Here is a 25,058-nt window from a genome sequence, read left to right on the forward strand (position 1 = left end):
TTTGAGAATCCTTCTTGCGTATGCAGATAGGAGGCCACGGAAGACCCTTTCATAGATTAGAAAAGCAACTTTTCCGGTTCTTATCCTGAGTCACTACTCTGCTCTGTACTGTCTGGATACCTAAGAGGAACGAATGTGAGGTACCGAATTTACCGCTATCTGGTTGTTCAATTCTTCCACGGTCATCGAAGAAAGGCAGTTTGCTCTTGTGCTGTGGCTAAATTGAGAAGCGGGAGACGCCAGCCCCTCTAAAAGGCAGACGCATCTCCAAAGCGGAGACCCGCTTAAGACCGGGGACCGAACTAGAGAGTAGCGAAAGGGAAGGGAGCGAAGAGTGCTCCTCCAAGGAAAACGAAACCGCACCCAAGCTAACGGGCACCACCGGGCAGTACCCGGGGGAAGCGTGGGCGGACGCACGGCCCCCTCCCGGGCGTCCTCCCGCCCCCGAGCGCCCGCTCACGTTGTCGCGCACCCGGCCGGGGAGACAAGTCGCGCGCGTTCCCTCGGCTCCCGCGGGCTGGGGGCGCGATCGCGGTCGCGCGCGGGGGCGGGGCCGGCACGGGAGTGCGCGCGCGCGCGCGCGCGCGGGGCCGCGGGCAGGGGGGCGGGGCGGCAGAGCTGGGCGGCTGGGCCTGGAGGACAGCGGCGGCGGAGACGACGACCGGCAGCGGGAACGGCGCCGAGAGGCCGTGCGGAACGCGGGCGCCAGGAAGGGGGGAGCACAGAGGTAACGCAGGACGGAACGGGCGGGCGGGGAGTGGGCGCGGGCTCGCTGGACCCCGAAGGCGAGTGGCCGAGGCCGCTCGCCCGGGGCGCCGACGCCGCTCCCAGAGTGGAGGGGGCGGGGCGCTCGGGTCCCCGGAGGTGGTGCCTTTTGTCTGCCTCTCCCGGCCGCTCCGCCCTCCCTCCCCTCTCCCCTCTCCCCTGCGACCTAGCCCCCTGCCCCTCTTGTTGACGCCTCCTCCGGGGCCCTCTGGCGCGCGCGCTCCCGCCCTTGTTTTGTTTGGACTGAGGTGGGAGGAGGGGGTAGCTCTTCCCTGGTCCAGGGCCCTGCGTCCCAGCGCGCCTGCGCCAGCGTCCTCCAGCTGCGCTCCGATTGGCTGAGGCCTTGCGCATGCTCCCGAGGCCCGAGGCGGACCCCGCCGCCGCCCCCGCCCTCCCCTCCCCCCGCCACACCACTCCCTCAGCGGTTTTTGGAGCGGGTTCGAAAGATGCCGGCGGCGGTGACTGGCTGCGGCGGGCCCGCCCCCCGGCTTCTCCGCCCCCGCCGCCGCCATTACGGAGCTCCCAGTGGTGAGTGCGCCGAGCGGTAGTGCTCGCGGTCTGCCCTTGTGTCGCGCGGGCGACCGCTCCCGGGGTCGTGGCGTCGGCCTCGGCCGCGTGCATTCCCGAGCGCGAGCCCCGCGTCCCGAGCTGCCGGCCGCGCGGAGCCCGTGCCTCAGCTCTTCGGTGTCCGCCGCCGCTGAGCCCTCCTGTCATCTGCCGCGCTGCCTTCCTCTTGGCCCCGCGCTCCCCCGCCTCTGCTCGCGCCCCGTACCGGCCGCTCCCTGCCTCTTTGTCTCGGCTGCGCTGTTCCCCGTGTGCCTCTCAGCGGTCTGGGCGGGCGTTTCCGAGCTGCTGCTGCTCCTGCTGCTCCTGCGATGCGGGCCTGAGCTTTCGTTTAACCGTCTGGCATGCCCAGAGCTTGTTACTCACCGCACCTTAGAAGGTGTGGTTTTAATTAAAAAAGTCTAACTCGTGAATATGAGCGTTTGTCAAGAGGTGGAGGCAGGAGTGCTGAAGTGAGAGCCTCAGATCTGAGTTTTGATACCGAATTAGCCACTGTCTGTGTCCGAGGACGGGTCACTTAACCTTTTGGGGGGAGTATTCTCTCCTGCACGGAGGACTGGACAAGGATTGCCCCTTCAGCTTACAAATTCTGAATTCTCTCTGTTGTTTATTATGCTTCCTGACTTTTCATTACACCGCAAAGTGAGAATCCAGTTGGAAATACGTCTAGGAATTCGCCTGGGACTTGTTAGGCAGCTCTCGTGTCTTAGAGTGAAATTAGACGGGACTGGTTTTATTTTGGAAGATACTTTGATTTTGTTTTATCTGGCATGGGCATAAAGCTACTCTGAGCCCATTTAAGTTTTTATTGCTCTTCTGAAAAGTTCAGTTTACTATGTTTCAAAGTAGAAGTAAAATTTTAAAGATTTGTTTTGTTTTGTTTTTGGTTTGGCTGCGTTTTTAAACTGACTTGGACGACTGAGGGCAGAAAGTTGGAGGAAGTATCCTGAACTGTTATAGATAGATGAAAATCATAACAGTTTAGGCAGTTAGATTGTGATTGTGTTTTTCAGGGGGGTCCATGTAGTGTCCATACATATCATCGATGCCCAAGGTAATTCGGTACATACTGATTTATTGAAGTGTAAAAGTGGGTGGGGGAAAGTTGCCAGCAAATTACCGGCATGCTTTTTGTGACATTACTATTAAATCTGAATATAGCGAAAGACTTGAGGTTGTGAACATTTTGATATATTCTGTGCATGTAGCTGATGATTTTGTGATTTATAACTGCACACATTTTATGGTAAAATATGAAATAATAGTACTTTCCCTAAAATGCGTATCTTCAAGGATATCAATAAACTACTACTACTGCTAACATTGTTAACCTCCTACTAATTTTTCTATTGCTTTCTCATAATGTAGAGAAAAATAAAAACTCTGAAATTCTAGACTTTATCACCTTTTTTTATTGCTTGCATTAAATTAAAAACAATTTAAAATTTCCTTTTACAAAGGCAACTCTTTGTATAGTTAATCTAACATTAAAAAAACCAACCAACCAACCCAGATTGGAGACCACAGGAGGACCACATAAACCGCAGGTAAACTCAGATTGGTTTTGGCACATAAAAGAACCTAGCTGGGAAACTTTTTCCATCTATTCGTCATCCTTTTATTTAACAAATATTTGTTGAGCACCTGTTCTATGCCTTGGGTGTTCTTAGGCACCAAGTATGCATCAGTGAACCAGCTAGATAATATCTCTGCTGGGGAATAAGCATGGTAGCCTAAAAGTCTGATTCAAAAGTGCGGCCGCAAAAAGTTAATAGGTACATGGTGATGATAAGGCAGTGTGAGTTAACCATCCATACAGTTTTGCTAGTTCTGTAATGAACATTGAACATAGTAAGTAACTCATTAGCCAACCTGTTAAAAAGAAAGTATTATAGATTGAAGCTTTTTTATTAAGATTTTATTTATATATTTGACAGAGAGAGACACAGCAAGAGAGGGAACACAAGCAGGGGGAGTGGAAGAGGGAGAAGCAGGCTTCCCGCGGAGCAGGGAGTCCGATGCAGGGCTCGAACCCAGGACCCTGGGATCATGACTGGAGCCGAAGGCAGACACTTAATGACTGAGCCACCCAGGCACCCCCAGACTGAAGCTTTAAGTTCCATGACCCTTAACCAAGGAAATTCAGAGCTGAGGCAGACATTTTTATTTAAAATTTTTTTTCTTAAAGATTTTATTTATTTATTAGAGAGAGAATGAGAGCACGAGAGGGAAGAGGGTCAGAGGGAGAAGCACACTCCCCGCCGAGCAGGGAGCCCGATGTGGGGCTCGATCCCGGGACTCCAGGATCATGACCTGAGCCGAAGACAGTCGCTTAACCAACTGAGCCACGCAGGCGCCCTGGACATTTTTATTTTAAAGTAAACTATGCCCAGTGTGGGGCTCAGATCCATGACCCCGAGATCAAGAGTTGCACTCTACGAACTAAGCCAGCCTGGTGCCTCTGAGGCAAACATTTTTTAATGTTTATCCCAAATAACTTTGGGTTCATTTTTTTAAGTGTTCTTCACATACACTAAATATAGTAATAAGTAATTAGATGGCATTGTTCATTTAACGTTTTCCCCCAAATTTGTCCAACACATTATGTGTTGGACACTGTTCTAGGTGCTGTGAGTACAGTGTGACTTAAAGGTCCTGGCCCTTTTAGTGCTCTCAGTGCATTTGAGAGATACATAATAAACAAGTAAACACATATTTTGAATTTCAGTTGGTATTAAATGCTAAAGAAACCCGAAGAGAGGCCTTTCTGAGGGGCGTGACATTGAGCAGAAGCCTGATTGAAGTGTCTAGGAAAAGAGTGTTTTCGGTTCAGAGAACAGCAAGTACAAACACCCTGAGGCAGGGATGAGCAGAGCACAGTGCCAGGGCCAAAAGGTCTTTGTGTTTGGAGTCAAGAGAGTAGAGTGATGGGTAAAGTAGTAGGAGGTGAGATTAGTAAAATAGGGGGATGGTAATTGGGAGGTTTTAAGCAGGAGAGTGTCAGGATTTATATTTTTGGTGAATGCAGCCAGGAAGATTGGCAAACCAACTTTTTTTTTTTTTTTTTTTAATTCCAACTGGGCATGCTTCTTCTCCGGCCTAATTTAAACTGTCATTCTTGTCCTTGGGTTAATGATGTCTAATGTCTTTATGGACCATGTACTTGTTGCCCTGATTTTAGTTTCATCACATCGGCATTAGTAGTAGCTTCCTTTGCGTGCTCCCTCCCCTTTTAACTCATTTGTTTTAGTTTTGAGTAATTAATATAGTAGACTGGAAAGGTTTTGATACTTTTTTTTCAGTATTGTGTTTACAGGGAAAATATTTTTTCAAGATATCCTATGAACACAGACTACTGAAGGTTTTTGTTGACTTCACAGTAGCATTTTCAATATAGCTAGTGTTACTGCGGGTTAAGAAAGATGAATTCATTAGCCATATCACTTTACCAAGAATAACCTGATTGTGGTGGTTTACTCCTCTGTAGGGTTCACATGTGAAAAGAGCAGAAGATTTGCTTAGTTTTTTTTTTTTAATTGTTCAAGAAAATATATTACTGTGTAAGTGTTGGTTGCATGAATGAACAGGTTTTTGTATTCAAATTATTCCAAGATAGACTTTTAGGTTTCACAAGCCTAAATAGTGTTCTTAAGCCCATCGTGGTCTTTTCACAGATCAAAAAACAATTATTTTTACTTCTGTATTTTGTAATTCTTTGAAGTGAATTGCTATATGAACATTTTAAGTAGTTTTTGTAACATAATTTTTAAAATATTCATGAATATTACTAATTTACTCTTGATAATAAGTTTTAGTGCATCTTGAATTCTTTCAACTGCCTTTGCTTGCAGCTGATTGACAATTCACAAGTCTGGCATTGCTCTTGGGGTTCCCATAAAAAGATTTTCCCTGTAAATGTGAAAGCATTCTCTATGTTTGGGTTTTTTGGATTTATCTAGTTGTTGTAGCTTGGAACTATTTTACCTGACAAATTGAAAGCTCCTGAATTCCTAGACAGGGTCAGAGCTTAAAGTAGAGGTTGAATGACTAGTCCGCTATTCCCCAACTCTTTTTTAATGTTCATTGGCACAAAGATCTAAACACTCAAATGATCATTTTCTTATATTTTGGAGAGATTTTATTATAAAATGTCATTGAGTCCCAGATGAGATTTTTTTTTTTTTTTGAGGGCAGAGACTCTTAATGATCAGGTAAATTTGAGTGACTACATGGGTTTTATCTTTGAATATTTAATTATGTTCTTTCTTCTGTGCTAGTTTTGCCCACTTTAAAAATAACAAATAAGGTCTTGGAAGCATACTTCTGTTCTCCTAGGTGACGGTCTAAATTTGCTTCTCTAGGTCTGGAGGCTCTTAGAGTATCACGTTCTTCAGCAGGATTTTTGCCCTTGGATTACTTATCTAATGGAGATGAAGTCAAGGTTGCCGATAATTTTCCTGATCCGTTTGAGAACAATAACAACAAAAACCTTCTCTCTTCAGTAATTGAGTAAACATTTGACTAAACTGTTCCTTAGTCTCCTTTTTCTGTCCTTTCTAAGTTCCTGATGGTAGCTGGAGGGGAATGGGGTTAGGTTCCTTAGGAGCTTTCTTGTCCTTGTTGCCTTTGTTCACGTGGCAGGTGCAACAGCTGCTGTGGCTTGTGCGTTTGTCTTAGTGGCTGCTTTACGTAGTCTGTATTTTGATAGTTGATTTTATCTTTCTGAATGATAACTGATCAAGTCATCTGTCACTTAACTATAAGTTTTATAGTTAATTTTTTCCCCTTTGGATGTGTATTAAATTTAGACATTTAGTTTAGTTTTGTTTCTGTTAATCTTCACACCAGGTCTTTTCTGTGCTTTAGGTTGACTCTTCACCACACTGAAACCATTAGGAAAAATCCTTGTGGTTAACAGCAGAGGCTTCAGAGTGTAACCTGTACTCGGGCCTAGAAATTATTTTAAATGGCGACTGATACGTCTCAAGGTGAACTCGTCCATCCTAAGGCACTCCCACTTATAGTAGGAGCTCAGCTGATCCACGCGGACAAGTTAGGTGAGGTAGGGGCTGACACATTCTTGAAGCTCACTCTTGGATCAGTCCCTGACTTCAGGCCCTGCTGGGTCCTTCTTGGTACATGTTCCTTTCTTTGCTTTGGGGAGTTCTGGGTTGTGAATCTGAAAAAATCAAACATACAAAATTCTTTTCATCTTCCCTTTCCCCTCAAATTCCTGAGAAAACTTCCAACCTTCTAAATTTATCCCAAATCAAGTGTAATTACCTGTTTCCATTTGAAATTCTAGCTAAAATAAAATATTTTGGAAAGTATTTCTAAAAATCGTATTTATTACTTCAACAAAACTTGTTAAAAGTAATTTGCATCAGATCCTGGAGTCGACTTGAAGAATTCTCCTACATCTTCTAACACCCAGTTAGGCCCCTTGAGAAAGAGAAAAAAGAGAATTTTTCTTATGCATGTGTGATTATGGCTGTCTTTTTTCTTAGAAGGTAGAAGATAGCACCATGCCGATTCGTCGAACTGTGAATTCTACGCGGGAAGCTCCTCCCAAAAGCAAGCTTGCTGAAGGGGAGGAAGAAAAGCCAGGTAAAGTAAAGCAATAGACAACTTAAAATGGCAAAAGTTTCTATTCCAGTTTGGAGTATCCCATTAATTCCTTTGAACTTAATTGTTCTTTTTTCATGGCTGTCTTGGGGGGACATTGAAAGAGAGAAGTGGTACCTATGGATATGTCATTTCCAGATCAAAGTGAGCAAAGTAAGAATTTCATCTTGTCTCTAAAGATTTTTAGAAGGTGAAAATTTCATGTTCTTGGAATTAAAAAGAAAATAGTTGGCGAGAACAGGAACTGTCAAAGAGTAACTTCTGGGCATACTGTGTCGTGGGGATGAAGACCGTGGAGGAATGGGGGTCTTGAGCCTTCAAGACAGACAGTGCAGGGTCACCCAGAAATCATCATGAGGCCTTCAGGGAACAAATGGGCAATCAAAGTATTGGTTTGCATTTGGTGTTGGTGGAGAGAAGATTGGCCATACAGAGTTGGGAACGTAATGAATCAAGAGAAATGTAGACCCATCAACCTGAATAATAGTGCTCCTTTATGGCATCTCCTTTTCCTTGTTTTTCTTTTTCTTCTTGTGACCTTTTTCTTTCTTTCCTTATCCTTTTTCCCTTTCTCCCTTGCTTTTCATCTTCAGTTTGCCAGGGATGAGCACATGGTGCTGTCCCTGTTGTGGCTATTAGAACTAAGTATTTGCTGACCAGCATAGATTGGGAATAAAAAATATGTGCACCCTGTTGCCTTTATCCCTTGGTGCAGCAGGAATATACTCTTTTTCCAGCTGAACCTGGGTTTTGTTTCAAAATACTCAGATGAATAGCACAAACAACTTAGGTACACTAGCCTGAGGTACTTAGGAGACATGGGAATCAGCATATGAAAAAATGAGAGGTGCTGGTGAGGTGACGTTGGTTATTTTGTCCAGCACTGAGATAAGCCACTTTATGGCCCATATTAGCCGCCATTTGCTTTACAGTCAGCTAAAGCCACTAAATCACTAATCACATCAGTTTTCAGAATACATGCGGAGAGTTCAGGTATTGGAAAAGTCAGCCAGGAATTTAGAAAGGGTCAGTAAGTCACTTCACAAGTTCTGTGTGTAATCTCCCATTATAGTATTTTGTATATAAAAATAATTTGACTTCACTCATACTTTAGATTTTATAAATCCTGCATTTCCCAGGACAGACATGAGAGTTTAATGAGTTGGAAACAGTGTCTTATACATACTGCATACTCAATGTCTGTTGAATTACTGCACCTTTATTAATCCATCAACTATTAAGCAGTTATTTTTTTTTAAAGATTTTATTTATTTATTTGACAGAGACCCAGCAAGAGAGGGAACACAAGCAGGGGGAGTGGGAGAGGGAGAAGCAGGCTTCCTGCCAATCAGGGAGCCCGATGGGGGCTCGATCCCAGGACCCTGGGATGACCTGAGCCAAAGGCAGACGCTTAACGACTGAGCCACCCAGACGCCCCTAAGCAGTTATTCTTGAGAAAATAATATGAAATTGAATTTATAGCTCTACTCTTAAAGTAAAACCCAGTAAACGGTTTTTTTTTCATCCTTTTTAGAATAAGGCAATGTAGAAGTAAACATAATGACTGTTAGTAAGTTCTTACCCACACAGGAGTTAAATCAAATTGGTGGGGCGAGGGGCAGTAAAAGATACATATGTGATTAAAAAAATACAGCTTACAGTAATTATCTGAGTCGCCAGATATCATTGTTATAATGAAGTTCTAGCTTTAATACTTTGTGAAATAGTTTGAGAAGCAGCAGGAGAGGCCAAGGGAGATGGGAATCATCCACATAGTGCAAGTGTACCTATAAAGCATTTTATACAATACCCATGATAAATCTGTGAGGTAAGATTACTGAAACTTGGAGATATCCAAGAACTTGCCCTAAGATAGCAAGCTAGAAAGTTATAATGACTGAACTTGAATCCAGGTGTGTCTGACTCTCTAAAGCCTCAATTTTGGCTAAACCTATATCTGAGGATTTTCAACTTAAATGCAAGTCTGGTTGAAGAGCATAATCTAGGATGAGATCAACAAATGATAGTTGACTGTCCTGAAATTCATGGTTTAGAATTTTAATTTGTTGAAAATTAGAAATTCCTTTAGAACCGTATATATGTGTCTTGGTTATAAGAAGGAAGTGGCATTTTTTTGTTCTCTTAGAAGTTTTCATCGTGATAGTAATTTGTTCACATTTATTTTTTTTTAAAGATTTTGTTTATTTGACAGAGAGACAGCGGGAGAGGGAACATAAGCAGGGGGAGTGGGAGAGGGAGAAGCAGGCTTCCCGCCGAGCAGGGAGCCCGATGTGGGGCTCGATCCCAGGACCCTGGGATCCTGACCCAAGCCGAAGGCAGACGCTTGATAACTGAGCCACCCAGGCACCCTGTTCACATAATTTAAATGACCAAACTCTTCAAGCCTGTACTTTTATTTTTTTGCCGAAGTTTTGCCACTGGAGAGTCTTTTTCTTTAAAGTCCCTACTTAACCAAATCTGGGGTACTGTGTTTTGTAGTAACCGCTCAAAGAGACATGCTGAGAAAAGACACAGATTAGCAACTGCAGACCTCACTATTCCCCCTCTCAGATTTCTGCTCTTGCCCCAGTCCTTTAATGTGGAAAATAGGTGTTCATTTTCTGTTATTCATTCCTTTCCTAAGATTTGTCTGTTAAATTATGAAATAGCTAGTTTCTTTTTTTTTTCTTTAAGATTTTATTTATTTGACAGAGACACAGCGAGAGAGGGGACACAGCAGGGGGAGTGGGAGAGGGAGAAGCAGGCTCCCCACTGAGCAGGGAGCCCGATGTGGGGCTCGATCCCAGGATCATGACCTGAGCCGAAGGCGTATGCTTAACGACTAAACCACCCAGGAGCCCCTGAAATAGCTAATTTCTTAATTATGAATTTTATCATTAATATTGCAGAGAGTGGGCAAGAGATTTGATTTGAGGTAAAATGAGTTTCTCTTTCTGTGTAATTGTCTGGTCCATCTCCTTTTATCACCTAATGGTCTGGATAAGCAACCCATTGAATAGGCAATTTGAGTGGACTAAAAAAGGAAAGAAAATGGCAACTGATAGTCATTTGTTCATTTTAAAATACATCTGTCAGTTGGAGCATTTGGCTTTTCTGTTTAATAAATTAGACTTTTACCCTTTTATTGACTCAGTCTCTAATATATCTACTTAATGCAATTCTGCCCACCTGATTTTTTAGAACCAGACATAAGTTCAGAGGAATCTGTCTCTACTGTAGAAGAACAAGAGAATGAAACTCCACCTGCTACATCTAGTGAGACAGAGCAGCCAAAGGGAGAAGCTGAGAATGAAGAGAAGGAAGAGAACAAGTCCTCAGAGGAAACCAAAAAGGAGTAAGGAGTTATGCCTTCTTGCTATTTATAATTGAAGACTATGTAAAAGGACTGTAGATCAGATTGTTTTAAGGCTTTTTAACATTGGTTTATGCTAGATATTTGCTGTGTACTTGGATTTACTTTTTAGAATTATTGTTTGAAATAGGTTTGTTATGTAGTTGTATGGCCTATTAGAGTTTGTAGTAGTTATTATAATAGTGGTTTGAATAACTCAAAATTCATCGCGCTTGTCTTTGGAATTTTTTTTGTGCTAGAATTCATTGTGGGAGTGTCTGATATTTTAATCATTGACATAATTTCAATAAGAAATGAAACATGGGGCACCTGGGTGGCTCAGTCAGCTAAGCGTCTGCCTTTGGCTCAGGTCATGATCCTGGGGTCCTGGGATCAAGTCCCACATGGGGCTCCCTGCCAGCAGGGAGTCTGCTTCTCCCTCTCCCTCTGCCTCTCTCTCTTTCTCTCTCTCTCTCTATCTCTCTGTCTCATGAATAAATAAAATCTTAAAAAAAAAAAATGAAACATGACTCTAAAAATCTGACCCGGGAAATACTTCACCATTTTATTCCTGCCTATGCGAGTTGTTTTTATATGCTTATGTTAGAAAACATTAATCTGTAACAGCTATTGCCGGCATCACCTAAAACTCTGTGTATGTTTGATGAAGTGTTCATCACTTGGAGGGTGACTTTATGAATCTGAAAGTGAAATTTGCTACTGGTAATCTGTACAATGTGGTGGCAGTTCTTTTTTATTTTATTTTTTTTAAAGATTTTATTATTGGAGAGAGAGAGTACACAAGGGGTGGGGAAGGGGCAGAGGGAGAAGAACAAGCAGGCTCCCCGCTTCATCCGAGGACCCTGGGATCATGACCTGAGCCAAAGGCAGACACTTTGGCTCCCAGGCGCCCCAGCAATTCTTAATTAAAATTTTGGTTTTTTTGCAGGACAGCTGGTCGCAGTCTGTTCTTTTCATAGTTGGTCAAAATTGTTAGGAATTATTTTTTAAATGAAAGAATAACTTAGTAATAACTATACTTTCTGGGTATAGTCCTCAGGGAATCCTTTATAGGTTTAAGTTCTCTGGAATTTTTAGCAGCTACCCTGTATTTTAGGTGCATGGAGTTCTTTTATTATTTAGAATACAATTTGTATAATGCTTTATGGCTCACAAAATTGTTTTTACAAACAATCTCATAATTTTTGCAACAAACTTGTAAAATATTTGGCCTTAGATTACTATTTTACAGCTGAGGAGACTGAGACTCAGGTTACCCGCCAAGGTCATGTAGCTAGTAAATGTTAGAGCAAAAACCCAAACCCAGGTCGTCCAACTTCAGAGCTTGAGTTCTTTTCACTGTGCTAAATGACAGCGGTTGTAGTTGTTAGAATACGTTTTAAAATTCTCATTTCTTTAGTGTGCTGGCCCTTCATACCAGTGGTAATTTATCTGATTCCTCTCTCCTGCACCTAAGAGAAGACACCTTTCTGGTTCATTTATAGTATCCAATTTTTTAAAAAGGTTTTATTTTTTGAAAATTTGCTCATTTTATGTATCACTTTAGTGTGGCAATAAAACATTAATTTTTATCCTTTTCTTGTCTGTTCTTCTTTCTGACTTTATACCTCTTTCTGCAGAGTTTACTTTGCATAATAACAATTCTTTGTTTTAAAGTGAGAAAGATCAGTCTAAAGAAAAGGAGAAGAAAGTGAAAAAAACAATACCTTCCTGGGCTACCCTTTCTGCCAGCCAGCTAGCCAGAGCCCAGAAACAAACACCGATGGCTTCCTCCCCACGTCCCAAGATGGATGCAATCCTAACTGAGGCCATTAAGGCAAGTTTTTATTACAAGCAGTTCATCTTAGATCTATTTTGTTCGTCTTTGGGTTATTTGAAAATGGCATATTCCTGTCCAGACATGAGAAATCTTGCTCTGTTTCCTAAAAGATACTTAAATAGAAGAAAGCCATTGTGAAGTTCATGTTTTTTGTTTTTGTTTTAAGAAAATCACATTTGGTGAGCACTGTTAATTTTTTAATTCACATTTATTATAGCAAGTATTTTTAACTTCAGATTTTTTTTTTGTTTTGCTCAGTTTATTGGTTAAATATAGTATTTATTTGAAGGCTGAACCTGTTAATTCATTCAACAAACATTTAAGGACTAACTTCTCTGTATCTGTAACCCTGCTAAGGATATAGCAGAGAATAAAACAGGGTCGTCTCTGCCCTTATGAAGTCTGATTTTGACTGAGAGTAACTGAATAGCATAGAGGATTTTTATTTTAAAAAAGAAACGCTGTCTTTAGATCCATTTTCAAAGCTGAGTGTCTAATACTGGTAATAGCTAGCTTTCTCACCTGAGCTCTAAGAAGCCCTCTTAGAAACCTTACTACTTTGCTGCATCACGAAAAATTCTTGCACAGCTTTCTGACTTTGCTGTAATCCACTGACTCCCATTAGCTTACGGGTCTTCATGTAGCTTTTTTATTTTAATTTTTAAGGTTATCATCTGACCTTGCTTTTTTTAAGTTTTCCTGGTTACTTTTACCTTGCTAATTCACATAATATGATAATCTCACTCGCTTCTCTTATCTCATCATGCAAATTAACAAGACACCCTCATTTTAGGGATCTTGTTGCTAGGATCTCAGTCAGAATTGGGGAAAGAGGAATAAAGACCAATGTAATCAAGGGTGGTGTACAGAGGAGAGGGCAGCCTAGTGGTCATTTTCAGAATTTGAGAATGACACATAAACTGGAAAAGGGTTTGCCTTCAGCCCTCTCCCTGCACTCCTTTCAGGAGTGCTCTCAACTCCTTAAAACTTTCCTGGTCTAGATCTAGTGAGATCTCTTTTTTTTGTATAGCCTTTATTCCAGGATTTCACTTAATGACCTCTCAGCCTAGATTTCAAGGAGCAGGCTTACAGTGAGGTTGGAGAGGGACTAAAATTTTAAAATAGTGAAACAAAAAATTAGAACAGTATAATTAGGCCTAAAGAATAGTTTGAATCTGATTGTGCATATTTGTTCAAAGGAGGGTGTGTGTGTGTGTGTTCCATGCAATGTATCAAATCATGATTATAGACCATTGATACCATTTTGTGAATAAACAAGTCCTTATGTCTACTTCCATCTCAGTGTCAGTTTGGTGGAGCATAAAATTGTTTTAGCATTAGAGAGTTCTTTTCTGCTCGATTTTCTTTGAATTTTCTTAAAAGATCAGGAGTAAACTTTAATAGGTTGTAATAGATCAGAGATACTTGAAGTCAGTCAACCATATTAACACAATTTTGTTTTATGTTGTACAATTTTTCTTTATTGTCAAAGTATGTAAAATAACATTCAATCAAGTCTTTATCCGATGAGAATGAATAAGTGCCACGTTCAGTGTATAGACAATGGCAACACAAAATTGGTGGACTAGCCCATTAGGTAAATAACAGATGCTCCTTAGGTGTGCTTCAAAATATAAAGCATTTGAAAAAAAAATTTGCCACCTTCATTACTTAATGACCTACTTAAGTCTTCCATGGTCATTAATCAAATGGAATATAGATAAATTGGATGGAAACAGAAGAGGGCATTTTAAGTCACAATCGAATGCCCTCATTGTTGCCCAAAACTTTGCTTAAGATTTTGCCATCTGTAAACCAGTTTTATGCCATTGATTCAGATTATCTTCGCTAATGTTCTCTGCTGACATTCACATAAAGCCTACAGAGAACATTGGTCCTGGTATGCTTAAAGCTCATTCCAGAAAATGAACCAGATCTACAATCCTATAGTAATAGAAATGTTCTGTTTTCTTCATTTTAATGCTGGAGATCTGTCTTTTAAATATAGAATAGAATTAAAATGGAAAGTTCTTCCTTGACACACAGAATGTTGTTCACGTTTTATCTTCTCTTTGCTTGTCTTCAACTAAGTTAAAATTGTTGCAAAAAGATTGTTTCTGTATTTCTCAACAACCATGATGAACTGAAGTTACCTGAAAGACTATTCATTCTTTCTGCCATTTTTATCGTCTTTTGTCAAGTTCACCTCCAAAATAATTTATTTTGAAAACATATGTCATCAGATTCTCTGTCTAATGAAAAGCAGCCGGTATAAACTAATGTGTATGGTTTGGTAAATCTGTTTTCTAGGCATGCTTCCAGAAGAGTGGTGCATCAGTGGTTGCTATTCGAAAATATATTATTCATAAGTACCCTTCTCTGGAGCTGGAGAGAAGGGGCTACCTCCTTAAACAAGCACTGAAAAGAGAATTAAATAGAGGTGTCATCAAACAGGTATTAAACAATTATTGGGGATAAGATCATTTCAACATGTATTAACTGTAAGTCCACAATAACATTTAGGCTTTTTGTGTCTTCTTTTGTAAATTAACATGATGATGAAATGTTTAAGCTTAACCTAGTTTTATTATTTGAGACTAGGTTTCAGAATCACAGGTGTGCCAGTTATCTTTGATAAGTTAACTGTTCGGAGAGCAGAAGCATTCTGATAGTGTAATTTGTTTCTGGTGCTCCTTGTACTTTTATAAATTTTATTTCTTTACCTATTTTTTTAGAGAGCACGAGTGCATGAACTGGGGGTGGGAGGCAGGAGGGGCAGAGAGGGGCGGGGGAGAAAATCTTAAGCAGACTCCACGCTGAACGCTGAGCCCTACACAAGGCTTGAGATCATGACCTGAGCTGAAATCAAGAGTCAGATGCTTAACCAACTGAGCTACCCAGGTGCCCCATAATTGGATTTTCTTTGGGAGCCACTTAATGCTTGAGATATGTAGTTCTGAAAATAAAGATATAAAATGTGGGGTTAAGGAATCAATTTATTGCAGCAGGAAAAAAGAATTATTCTTGTCTTGTGTTAGTTTTAAAGGCTGTTATGTGACTGGACTTGTTACTGTTATGTATTTGTAAATAGGTTCACTTTAACTTAACAATATTAAAGCTTGTTGGGAGCATCAGAGAAGCCTGAGTAAATTGAGACTAGTACTAAAACCAGTAATGATTTCAGGCATAAACACATGTTATTTTGCATAGTACATCAAAATACTGCTTAGAATCATAAAAATTTAAAGTTGGAATGGACTTTATCTTAAATCCTCTTCAGAGGTCCAGTGATTACCACGTTCCCATGGTACTGGCAAAAATGGTTCAAAACCTAGTTAACTCTGTTCCAAGAGTCCTGTTGCCTTTTCTTTCATATCTTCCTGCACAGTTTGATTAATACAGAATTCTGTGCCACTAAGGCATTTAAATTCTGATTAGGAACTTTCAACAAGTACTTCATTCCACAAATATATATTGTTCCTGTGTGCCAGGTGCTTGGGGGCCCAATCAGTGAGTAAAGCAGATTCCTGCTGTGGAGCTAACGGTACAGCTTTCTCAAAATGGTGTATAACTGATATTCATATGGCCTTTAAAATAGTCACTGATTGAAAGGTATTATCTAACCAATGTATTGAGAACCAAAGACTTGTCCTCTATCATAGTGTATGTCAGCACAGTTTATGAGCTGGCTTCATGTTTTTTTTTTTTTTTGGTTGTTTTTTTTTTTTTTTTTGTGAAATATAGTTTATGACCTATTCTTGCCTCGTAGGCTGACCTCAGTTTGATGCTTAAACAACAGTTTATAGGCTGAAAGCATTTCAGCTTGATTGCTACATTCATAGTAGCACAAATAAAGCTAAGGTGTGGAGGAATCAGGTTAGTGCCAATCAGCTTTAAAGTTCTATGAAAGTGCTTTGTAAACTGTGGAAATATGTGGTAAGACTTACACATACCATATGGGGTGGCTAAGAATTAATTAGATAACTCTTCCCATGTGCACTAATAATCACTAATGGGCAATCTGGGAAGCACTGTAGTTTGAGATCAGCAGGCTGTATACTTTGCCAAGGAATGATCTTCCTTTCAAGATAGAGGTTTTCTCATTTTCCCCAAGAGATTGTCCCTTCTTTCATGGTACTTTTTTGGGGGGGGGGTGGAAAGCTTGTAGATTATTTAACCTGGTATCACAATAGCATCCGTCCCAGTTCCATAGATGAGGAAACAAAAGCTCAGAGACTTTACGGGGTTGTCCAATATTGAATGGCTGGATGATACCATAAATAGGATGCAGTCCCAAGTCTTTCAGTCTATCCATTGTTCTTTTTTCTCTGAAGGGTTGAACAGCACTTTACATTAGTTCTTGTATCACCATGCCCTGTACTTTGCTTGGACTAGTATAAAGTTAAAATGTTAATTCCAGAATAATTTTAAAATATTGGTTATTGTAACTAATTAATTTACCTTAGGTAAAAGGAAAAGGTGCTTCTGGGAGTTTTATTGTGGTCCAAAAATCAAGAAAAACACCTCAGAAATCCAGAAACAGAAAGGTAAGAAGTCTGTACCACAGTTTGAGCACTGTAAAACTATTTCTTCCACTAAAAATAGCAGCATTGAGTGTTCAGTGTGTGCCGGCACCGTGCAGAGTGCAGCCTTTCTCCTAAGGCCTTCACTCACTCTCGGCCAGCTAATGAGTAGAAAACAGGCAGTGTGTAAATCCAAGCACTCCAACCCCAGAGCCCATGCACTTAACTGCCATAAGTTGAATTATGGGCAGCTGTATGAATTGTACTGCTTTTAATGAAATGTCTGTTAAACTAAAAGGGGCATGTGAGTACCTCTTTACCCATTATTAACCTCAAAACTATACCCAGAGCCTTTTTCTTTTCTTTTTTTCCTCTTCTTTTCTTTTTTCTTTTCTTTTTTGTACATACTAATACTTTTCCACCTTGAGATACATAATTTCATTTGTGGAAAGTATTTGTACAATAATAAAGTGAAATATGTAGTATTTCCTCTATGTCAGTAAGTAAAATCATGACTATACATCTGTGTTTTTGCAGCTCCAAAGATTTTTGTACTTTTTTCCTAAAACTTTGAATGAAATGAACTTTTTTATGGTGCTTTTTGGTGCTGCATGATCCTTTTCATTCTTTGGTATTAAAGGCTAAGAAAAGACTAGGACCTTTAATTAAAGTCTACCATTTCTTTTTTTTTTTCTTTTTTGAGTGGGAGGGGCAGAGGCAGAGGGAGAGAGAGAGAAATCTTAAGCAAGCTCCACACCCAATGCAGAGCCCAATCTGGGGCTTGATCTCACAACCCTGAGATCATGATCTGAGCTGAAAGGAAGAGTCGGACACTTAACTGACTGAGGCACCCAGGTGCCCCTCTTGTCATTTTTATACATATTTTAACTTTCAATCTGAAGTTCTTATCTCAAATAAGTTGCCACACAAATGCCATTATACTCCTGTGGTATATTTATTTGAATGTGGAAAAAAGTGATAGTCTTCTACAAGTTAGTTGATTTGGCAGTCAATTTAGGAAAGCCCTTGAGTTGAATAGAGAAGCATTTGAACAGAGAACTCTATATTCTGTACTGATGATAATTTTTGATATTATATTTCAGAACAGAAGCTCTGCAGTGGATCCAGAGCCACAAGTAAAGTTGGAGGATATCCTCCCATTGGCCTTTACTCGCCTTTGTGAACCTAAAGAAGCGTCTTACAGTCTCATCAGGAAATACGTGTCTCAGTATTACCCTAAACTTAGAGTGGACATCAGGTATGAGCCATTGAAATAGACTTTAAAGTACAGATGTCTGTGTTACTGCCTTAGCCCTTTTCTCATGAGAAAGGATAAAGAGTAAATATTCAAGAAGGAGAACATTTGGGGGCTCCGTGGGTGGCTCAGTCGGTTAAGCATCTGCCTTCAGCTCAGGTCATGATCTCAGGGTCCTGGGATCAAAATCCACATCAGGCTCCTTGCTTGGCAGGGAGCCTGCTTCTCTCTCTGCCTACCGCTCCCCCTGCTTGTTAGTGTGCGTGCAGGCTCGCTCTCTTTCTCTCTCTCTCTCTCTCATAATCAGTCTTTCTAAAAAAATGAACACTTGGGTTGACTTACACATTTTGGCCATTGCTTATGAATAGTGATACACTAACATCTCTTTAAAAGCCTGCTTTCAGTTCTTTGGGATATATACCCAGAAGTGGAATTGTTAGATGATACGATAATTCTGGTTATTTTTTTGAGGAATTGCCATACTGTTTTCCACAGCAGCTATATCATTTTACATTCCAACCAACAGTGCACAAGGGTTCTAATTTTTCCATATCCTTGCCAACCCCTGTTTTTCTGATTTTTTTTTTTTTAAAGATTTTATTTATTTGTTTGACAGAGAGATAGCACAAGTAGGCAGAGCGGCAGGCAGAGGGAGAGGGAGAAGCAGGCTCTCCGCTGAGCAGGGAGCCCAATGTGGGGCTTGATCCCAGGATCCTGGGATCATGACTTGAGCTAAAGGCAGATGCTTAACCAACTGAGCCACCCAGGCGCCCCTGTTTTTCTGATTTTTTGATATTAGTTATTCTCAGTTGGTATGAGGTGATTGGTATGCATTATTATTTTTTTTTTAAGATTTTATTTATTTATTTGACAGACAGCGAGAGAGGGAACACAAGCAGGGGGGGTGGGAGAGGGAGAAGCAGGCCTCCCGCAGAGCAGGGAGCCCAATGCGGGGCTCAATCCCAGGAACCCTGGGATCATGACCTGAGCTGAAGGCAGACACTTAACGACTGAGCCACCCAGGCACCCCTGCATTATTTTTTATTTAGAGTTTGAAACGTAAGAGGATTCGGGTTTCTATAACCTCTACAGAGACATAGCATAGTATCTTCTTCATTTAAACATTTAAGGTAGAATTGTGGGAGAATTTTGGTAGTAATTCATTTCCAAAAATGTTGCTACTTAAAAATATCTAGACTGATCATTTAGACTGTCACGTGCTAATTTGTGGATTCGTGCAGATATATTAATTTGTTTAAATTTGTAATTCACAGAGTTAGTGTTTTGAGTGTGTTTATGTGAGATCTTTGTTATGATGAGTTTTGGAGAATTGTCTTCAATTGGGGGTCATTTCTGTGATTTTTATTTGCAGGCACATTGTCCTGATATTGTTTAGTACCAGTATTTACTTGCATTACTGAGGTATTGCAATTAGAATTGCTGAAGTTTCAGCCCAGACACCACATTTTCAGAAAAGCACTTAATGATCTCCAGAGTGCCCAATTAAAGTGTCAGTGAAATGGTACGAAAGGAATCATAGAAGCACAAAGTTTGAAATTAATATCCTGATTTTTTCGTGCTTTTTCTACCCTGAGTATGACCGCAGACAGAGCTGTGAGCTAGAAATGCGTATGTATGATGCATTTAAAGATGGTAACACATTTCAGGTTTATCGCTTTACTCTCTGGTGACTGGAGACCTTATCTTCTCCCAGCTTTTTTTTTTTCCTTACCATACTACTCTACTCACAGGAGACAGGTGATTGCTAGCAGCATAACTTCACTCCACTTCTCATCTTTGGGAACATTTCCTGTCATCATCTTATGTTGAAACAAAATGTGTCTGATAATAGACGGGTTACCAACCCATAAATGGTAACAAACCTGAAGACCTTTTCCTGTGACCTTAATAATGGTAACTTTTTCTTTTGAAACCCTTTCTCCTTTTACTTCTGTGAAACCATAATTTTCTTTACCTCTGACTGTAGTGGAGTCTTGTCATACATAGAGTTAACACGACAATTTAGCCATACTTAAACTTGGTCAAACAAAAGAACAAGAAAAATGCAGTATTAAAGTATGAGTTATTTGTACTTGCTGTCTACAATTTTCTGTCTCCTGCCCTTTTTTTTTTTTTTAATTTATTCTTCTTGAATAAGCTCTACACCCAGTGTGGGGCTTGAACTCAACAACCCTGAGATCATGCTCCTGAGAGCTGTATGCTCTACTAACTGAGCCTGCCAGGCACTCCTCTCCCCTCCTACTTCTTTAAACCCACTTTGTCACACTTTACTCTCAACCACCTTACCTGAATTACTTTTTCCTGTCAGTGTCACCGATGACCTCCATGTTGTAAATTTTAGTAGTCCGTTCATAGTCCTTAACTTACTTGCTGGTCTTTCATGGGCATTTAACACAGTCGAGGACTCCTCTACTTCCTTTCTTTACTTTCTTCACTTGCCTTCTAGGACAGCCTATCTTTCTGATTTTCTTCCAACTTCACTAGCCATTCTTTCTCAGTCTCCTAAGGATTAGACCTTAGGCCTCTTGTCTTTTTTTTTTTTTTTTTAAGTTGTTTGTTTTGTTTTGTTTTTGTTTTTTAGTAATCTCTGCACCCAGTGTGGAGCTCAGACTCATGATGCTGAGATCAAGAGTCTCATGCTCTTCTGACTGAGCCAGCCAGGCTCCCTTCTTGTCTTTTCTGTCCACATTCTCTTGGTAATTCTTTTCACTGTCAAATCTATACACTCCTAATTTTACATAAATCTAGCCCATACCTCCCTCCTGGTTGCATATTCACATGGATAGATGCTTATTTGCTATCACTACTTGTGTTTCTAACTTCACATGTTCAAAACTGAACTCTTGGCTCCCTCCCCAAAAAACTCTGTGTCTTCCATATCTTCTCCACTTCGGTGAATGACAACATCATCTTTCTAGCTGCTGAAGCCAGAAACATTGGTCTTGTGCTGGTCTCTTCTATTTATCCCACACCTCCATCTAATTTGTAAGCAATTACTTTGGCTTTGGCATTAAGATATTACGATAAACAGACCTCATTATCTCCACTGTTAGTCTCTTCCAGGCCATCATCATTTCTGTTGTATTAGAGTAAGAACTTCCTAACTGTACCTCTCATGCTCCCTCCCCTTCAGTGTGTTCTTAACATAGCAGTGAGAGTGGGACTTTCAAAAATGTAAGTTAGATCATATCACCTTGCCACTCAAATCTTCCAGTGGCTTCCCAGCCCCCACAGAGTTAGAGCCAGAGTCTCTAAAACAGTATACAAGACACTACACTTCATTGCGTCTCTGACCAAACCCCTGTTACCCTTCCGTCACTTAACTGGCCTCAGAGTCTGCATGCTTGCTGTTCCCTTTGCCTGGATGGTTTTCCCCGTGACCCCCTTGCTCACTCCTTCACTACCCTCAGGTTTTTACTCTAATGTCATCATTAGAATGCTTTGACTCTTCCTTGATGGCCTTCCTTTTTTTTTTTTTTTTTTTTGATCATTTAATTTTGGAAACTTTAAAACATACAAATGTAGAGAGAACATAACCATCATACTATTTAAGTTCTTAATAACCAATATGCAGGCCATATTCATTGTCCCCAGTTGTCTCCAAAATGACTTTTTATAGTTGGTTTGTTCCAGTCGATGTCCAGACATGGCCCATACACTGGATTTGATTGATGGAACCACCCAAAATACACCTGCAACCTTTCCCTCCTCTCCCAGCATTCAGAATTCTACTTCTCTGCCTTATTTTTCTCTATACCACTCATCACATTCTAACATATACTACATCTGCCTGGCCTTTTTAAAATTACCTGTCTACCCCATTAAAATGTCAGAATCCTGAAGGCCAGGATTTTTATTTAAATTGTTCACTTCTGTTTCCTCCAAGACTAACACATGGTAGATGCTCAATAAATATTAGTTGAATGAGTGAACGAATGAATGTGGGCATTTCACCTGGCCATTCTATAAAGAGCCTATTTCCTGGAGCATGTGAAATGAGACGTGAATTCCTGCTCCCATATACTAGAGGCTGTAGAGCATTGTGGTTAAGAGCACAGACTTTGGAACCCTTAGGTTTAAATCCTGATTCTGTCATTTTCTAGCTTGGTATCACTAAATAAGTTATCCTTTGTGTCTCAGTTTTCTCATTGATAAGCAGTGTATCAAAATAAGGTGTTAGGAGCCTCAGATCTCTTAGTACACGTTAAGCACTTAGAACAGTGCCTGGCATGTAGTAAGTGCTCATGTTAATATTATCAGTCTCAGTTCCAACGTCATTCTCATTGTATGAGCATTACACTGTGCTAAATATGATTCTTATATTTAAAGAGTATTTTTTAGGGGTGCCTGGGTGGCTCAGTCAGTTAAGCATCCCACTCTTAATTGCGGCTCAAGTCGTGATCTCAGGGTTGTGAGATTGAGCCCTATGTGGAGCTCCGTGCTGGGTGTGAAGCCTGCTTAAGATTCTCTCTCTCCTCTCTCTTTGCCTCTCTTCCATTCCCCGCTCTCTCTCTCTCTAAAAAAAAATTAAATTTTAAAAAGGTAATATTTTTTTATATAATATGCAAGTCACCTCCTTAATTTGGTAGCAATGATTTTTTGCAATCCTAAATTAAAAACCGGGCATGTTGATCAAAAGGAATGAGATCTTGCCATTTGCAACAACGTGGATGGAACTGGAGGGTGTTATGCTGAGTGAAATGAGTCAATCAGAGAAAAACATGTATCATATGACCTCACTGATATGAGGAATTCTTAATCTCAGGAAACAAACTGAGGGATGCTGGAGTGGTGGGGGGTGGGAGGGATGGGGTGGCTGGGTGATAGACATTGGGGAGGGTATGTGCTATGGTGAGCGCTGTGAATTGTGCAAGACTGTTGAATCACAGATCTGTACTTCTGAAACAAATAATGCAACATATGTTAAGAAAAAAGAAAAAGAAGAAGATAGCAGGAGGGGAAGAATGATGAAGGGGAGTAAGTCGGAGGGGGAGACGAACCATGAGAGACGATGGACTCTGAAAAACAAACTGAGGGTTCTAGAGGGGAGGAGGGTGGGGGGATGGGTTAGCCTGGTGATGGGTATTAAAGAGGGCACATTCTGTGTGGAGCACTGGGTGTTATGCACAAACAATGAATCATGGAACACTACATCAAGAACTAATGTAATGTATGGTGAGTAACATAATAAAAATTTTAAAAAAAACTGGGCATGTTGGATTTACATAGAGACTTTGGGTTCATTCTAAGAAGGTACCTTTAGAAACTTTCAAGGGTAGAGGCACCTGAGTGGCTCAGTTGGTTAAGCATCATGGTCTCTTCAGCTCAGGTCATGATCCCAGGGTCCTGAGATTGAGCCCCACATTGGGCTCCCTGCTCAGTGGAGAGCCTGCTTCTCCCTCTCCTTTCTGCTGCTCCCGCTGCTTGTATGTGCGAGCACTCGCATGCTCTCTCTCTCTCTCTCAATCTGTGTCAAATAAATCTTTTTTAAAAATAAACTTTCAAGGGCCATTCTACTACATGAATTAGGAATCATTGTGTCTGGTATAACTTCATACTCTCTTTGATTTGTTCTTTCTGCCTCCACCAAAATAAGAACATAGCCCAAGATTCCGTTGTATGCCCTATACCTTTCTCTAAACTTTTTTTTTTTTTAAAGATTTTATTCATTTATTTGAGAGAGAGAGAGAGAAACAGCATGAGGGGAGAAGGTAAGAGGGAGAAGCAGGCTCCCCGCCGAGCCGGGAGCCCGATGCGGGACCCCATCCCAGGACTCCGGGACCACGACCTGAGCCGAAGGCAGTCGCTCAACCAACTGAGCCACCCAGGCACCCTTTTCTCTAAACTTTTTAATCTCCTTGGTGACCCTTAGATTCTTAACATTTTCAACACTAAGTAATTTCAAGAGTCTTTTGATCTTCTTAATTCCATTTATGCATTTATTTTTTTAAGATTTTATTTATTTGAGAGAGATAGAGCGAGCATGATAGAGTGAGCACGAGCAGGGAGGAAGGGCAGAGGGAGAGGGAAAAACAGACTTCCTGTTGAACAGGGTCTGAGCACCCAGGCGCCCCATTTATGCATTTCTAACAGACTGATGTAACTTTCTTATTTAGATACTTGCAATTCAGAATCCTTGCTACTATCAGCTGCATTTTTGTCTTCCATCACTTACCTTTGATTCTCTCTGTGCATGGCTTTCATTTTTATATCCCCCAATGCAAACTGATTTTCTCACAGTTGAGAAACACAGCGCTCAGCAATCACCCATTATTCCCTGCTTCTAATTAAACTGGTATAATTATCTAATTAAAAACAAAAATTGTTATGGAGCGCCTGTGTGGCTCAGTCATTAAGCGTCTGCCTTTGGCTCAGATCATGATCCCAGGGTCCTGGGATCGAGCCCCACATCGGGCTCCCTGCTCAGCGGGAAGCCTGCTTCTCCCTCTCCCACTCCCTCTGCTTGTGTTCCCTCTCACTGTGTCTCTCTCTGTCAAATTAAATAAAATCTTTAAAAAAATAAAATAATAAAAATTGTTATAATAAAAAGTCCCTTGAAACTTATGTATAGGGCTTTATAAAACACTTTGTTTATACTGTTTTCTATGATTCTTAAAAAAGACTTAAAAATAAACATTTTGCTTACCCAGGATTACCTGACTCTTCACTGGTAAAGCCAGAACTTTATTTTGTCTTTCAATTTCACACTTCTTGCTTTTTCCACTGTTCTGGGTGTCTTATATTGGAAAGTGCAAGCATAGCATAGTGAGTAAGAATGTAGAACCTGGGGGCGCCTGGGTGGCTCAGTCATTAAGCGTCTGCCTTCGGCTCAGGTTATGATCCCAGGGTCCTGGGATCGAGCCCCACATCGGGCTCCCTGCTTGGCGGGAAGCCTGCTTCTCCCTCTCCCACTCCCCCTGCTTGTGTTCCCTCTCTCACTGTCTCTCTCTCTCTCTGTCAAATAAATAAATAATCTTAAAAAAAAAAAAAAAAAGAATGTAGAACCTGGAATCAAACTGCCTAAGTTTGTAACTGGTTCTTACACTGCCTAGCTGTGTGACCTTGGAGAAGTGACTTTTCTGTGTCACTCAGCTTTTCTCCATCAGTAAAGTA

The 25,058-nt window shown here is 40.9% G+C and overlaps 1 protein-coding gene across 9 annotated transcripts in view; it reads left to right on the plus strand.

Moving 5' to 3' along the window:
• Nucleotides 1-606: 606 nt before the first annotated feature.
• HP1BP3 (heterochromatin protein 1 binding protein 3) overlaps nucleotides 607-25,058 on the plus strand; it is a 39,443-nt gene continuing 14,991 nt past the window's right edge. The window contains exons 1-10 of one of the 9 annotated variants that reach the window (XM_088022581.1): nucleotides 607-727; nucleotides 5,691-5,838; nucleotides 6,196-6,391; nucleotides 6,837-6,936; nucleotides 7,093-7,107; nucleotides 10,156-10,309; nucleotides 11,984-12,143; nucleotides 14,457-14,600; nucleotides 16,613-16,693; nucleotides 17,773-17,927. In XM_088022581.1, coding sequence (XP_087878707.1) covers nucleotides 6,296-6,391; nucleotides 6,837-6,936; nucleotides 7,093-7,107; nucleotides 10,156-10,309; nucleotides 11,984-12,143; nucleotides 14,457-14,600; nucleotides 16,613-16,693; nucleotides 17,773-17,927 — 905 coding nt within the window. In that variant the 5' untranslated portion in view covers nucleotides 607-727; nucleotides 5,691-5,838; nucleotides 6,196-6,295. Of the gene's footprint in view, nucleotides 728-1,274; nucleotides 1,294-5,690; nucleotides 5,839-6,195; nucleotides 6,392-6,836; nucleotides 6,937-7,092; nucleotides 7,108-10,155; nucleotides 10,310-11,983; nucleotides 12,144-14,456; nucleotides 14,601-16,612; nucleotides 16,694-17,772; nucleotides 17,928-25,058 lie in introns of those variants that run through there. The other 8 variants (XM_088022582.1, XM_028090781.2, XM_028090785.2 and 5 more) reach the window with 8 other exon arrangements.

Source organism: Eumetopias jubatus, unplaced genomic scaffold (genome assembly GCF_037043125.1).
Source record: "Eumetopias jubatus isolate StellerSeaLion01/CBP00866 unplaced genomic scaffold, mEumJub1_p1.0 scaffold_4, whole genome shotgun sequence".
Taxonomy (NCBI): domain Eukaryota; kingdom Metazoa; phylum Chordata; class Mammalia; order Carnivora; family Otariidae; genus Eumetopias; species Eumetopias jubatus.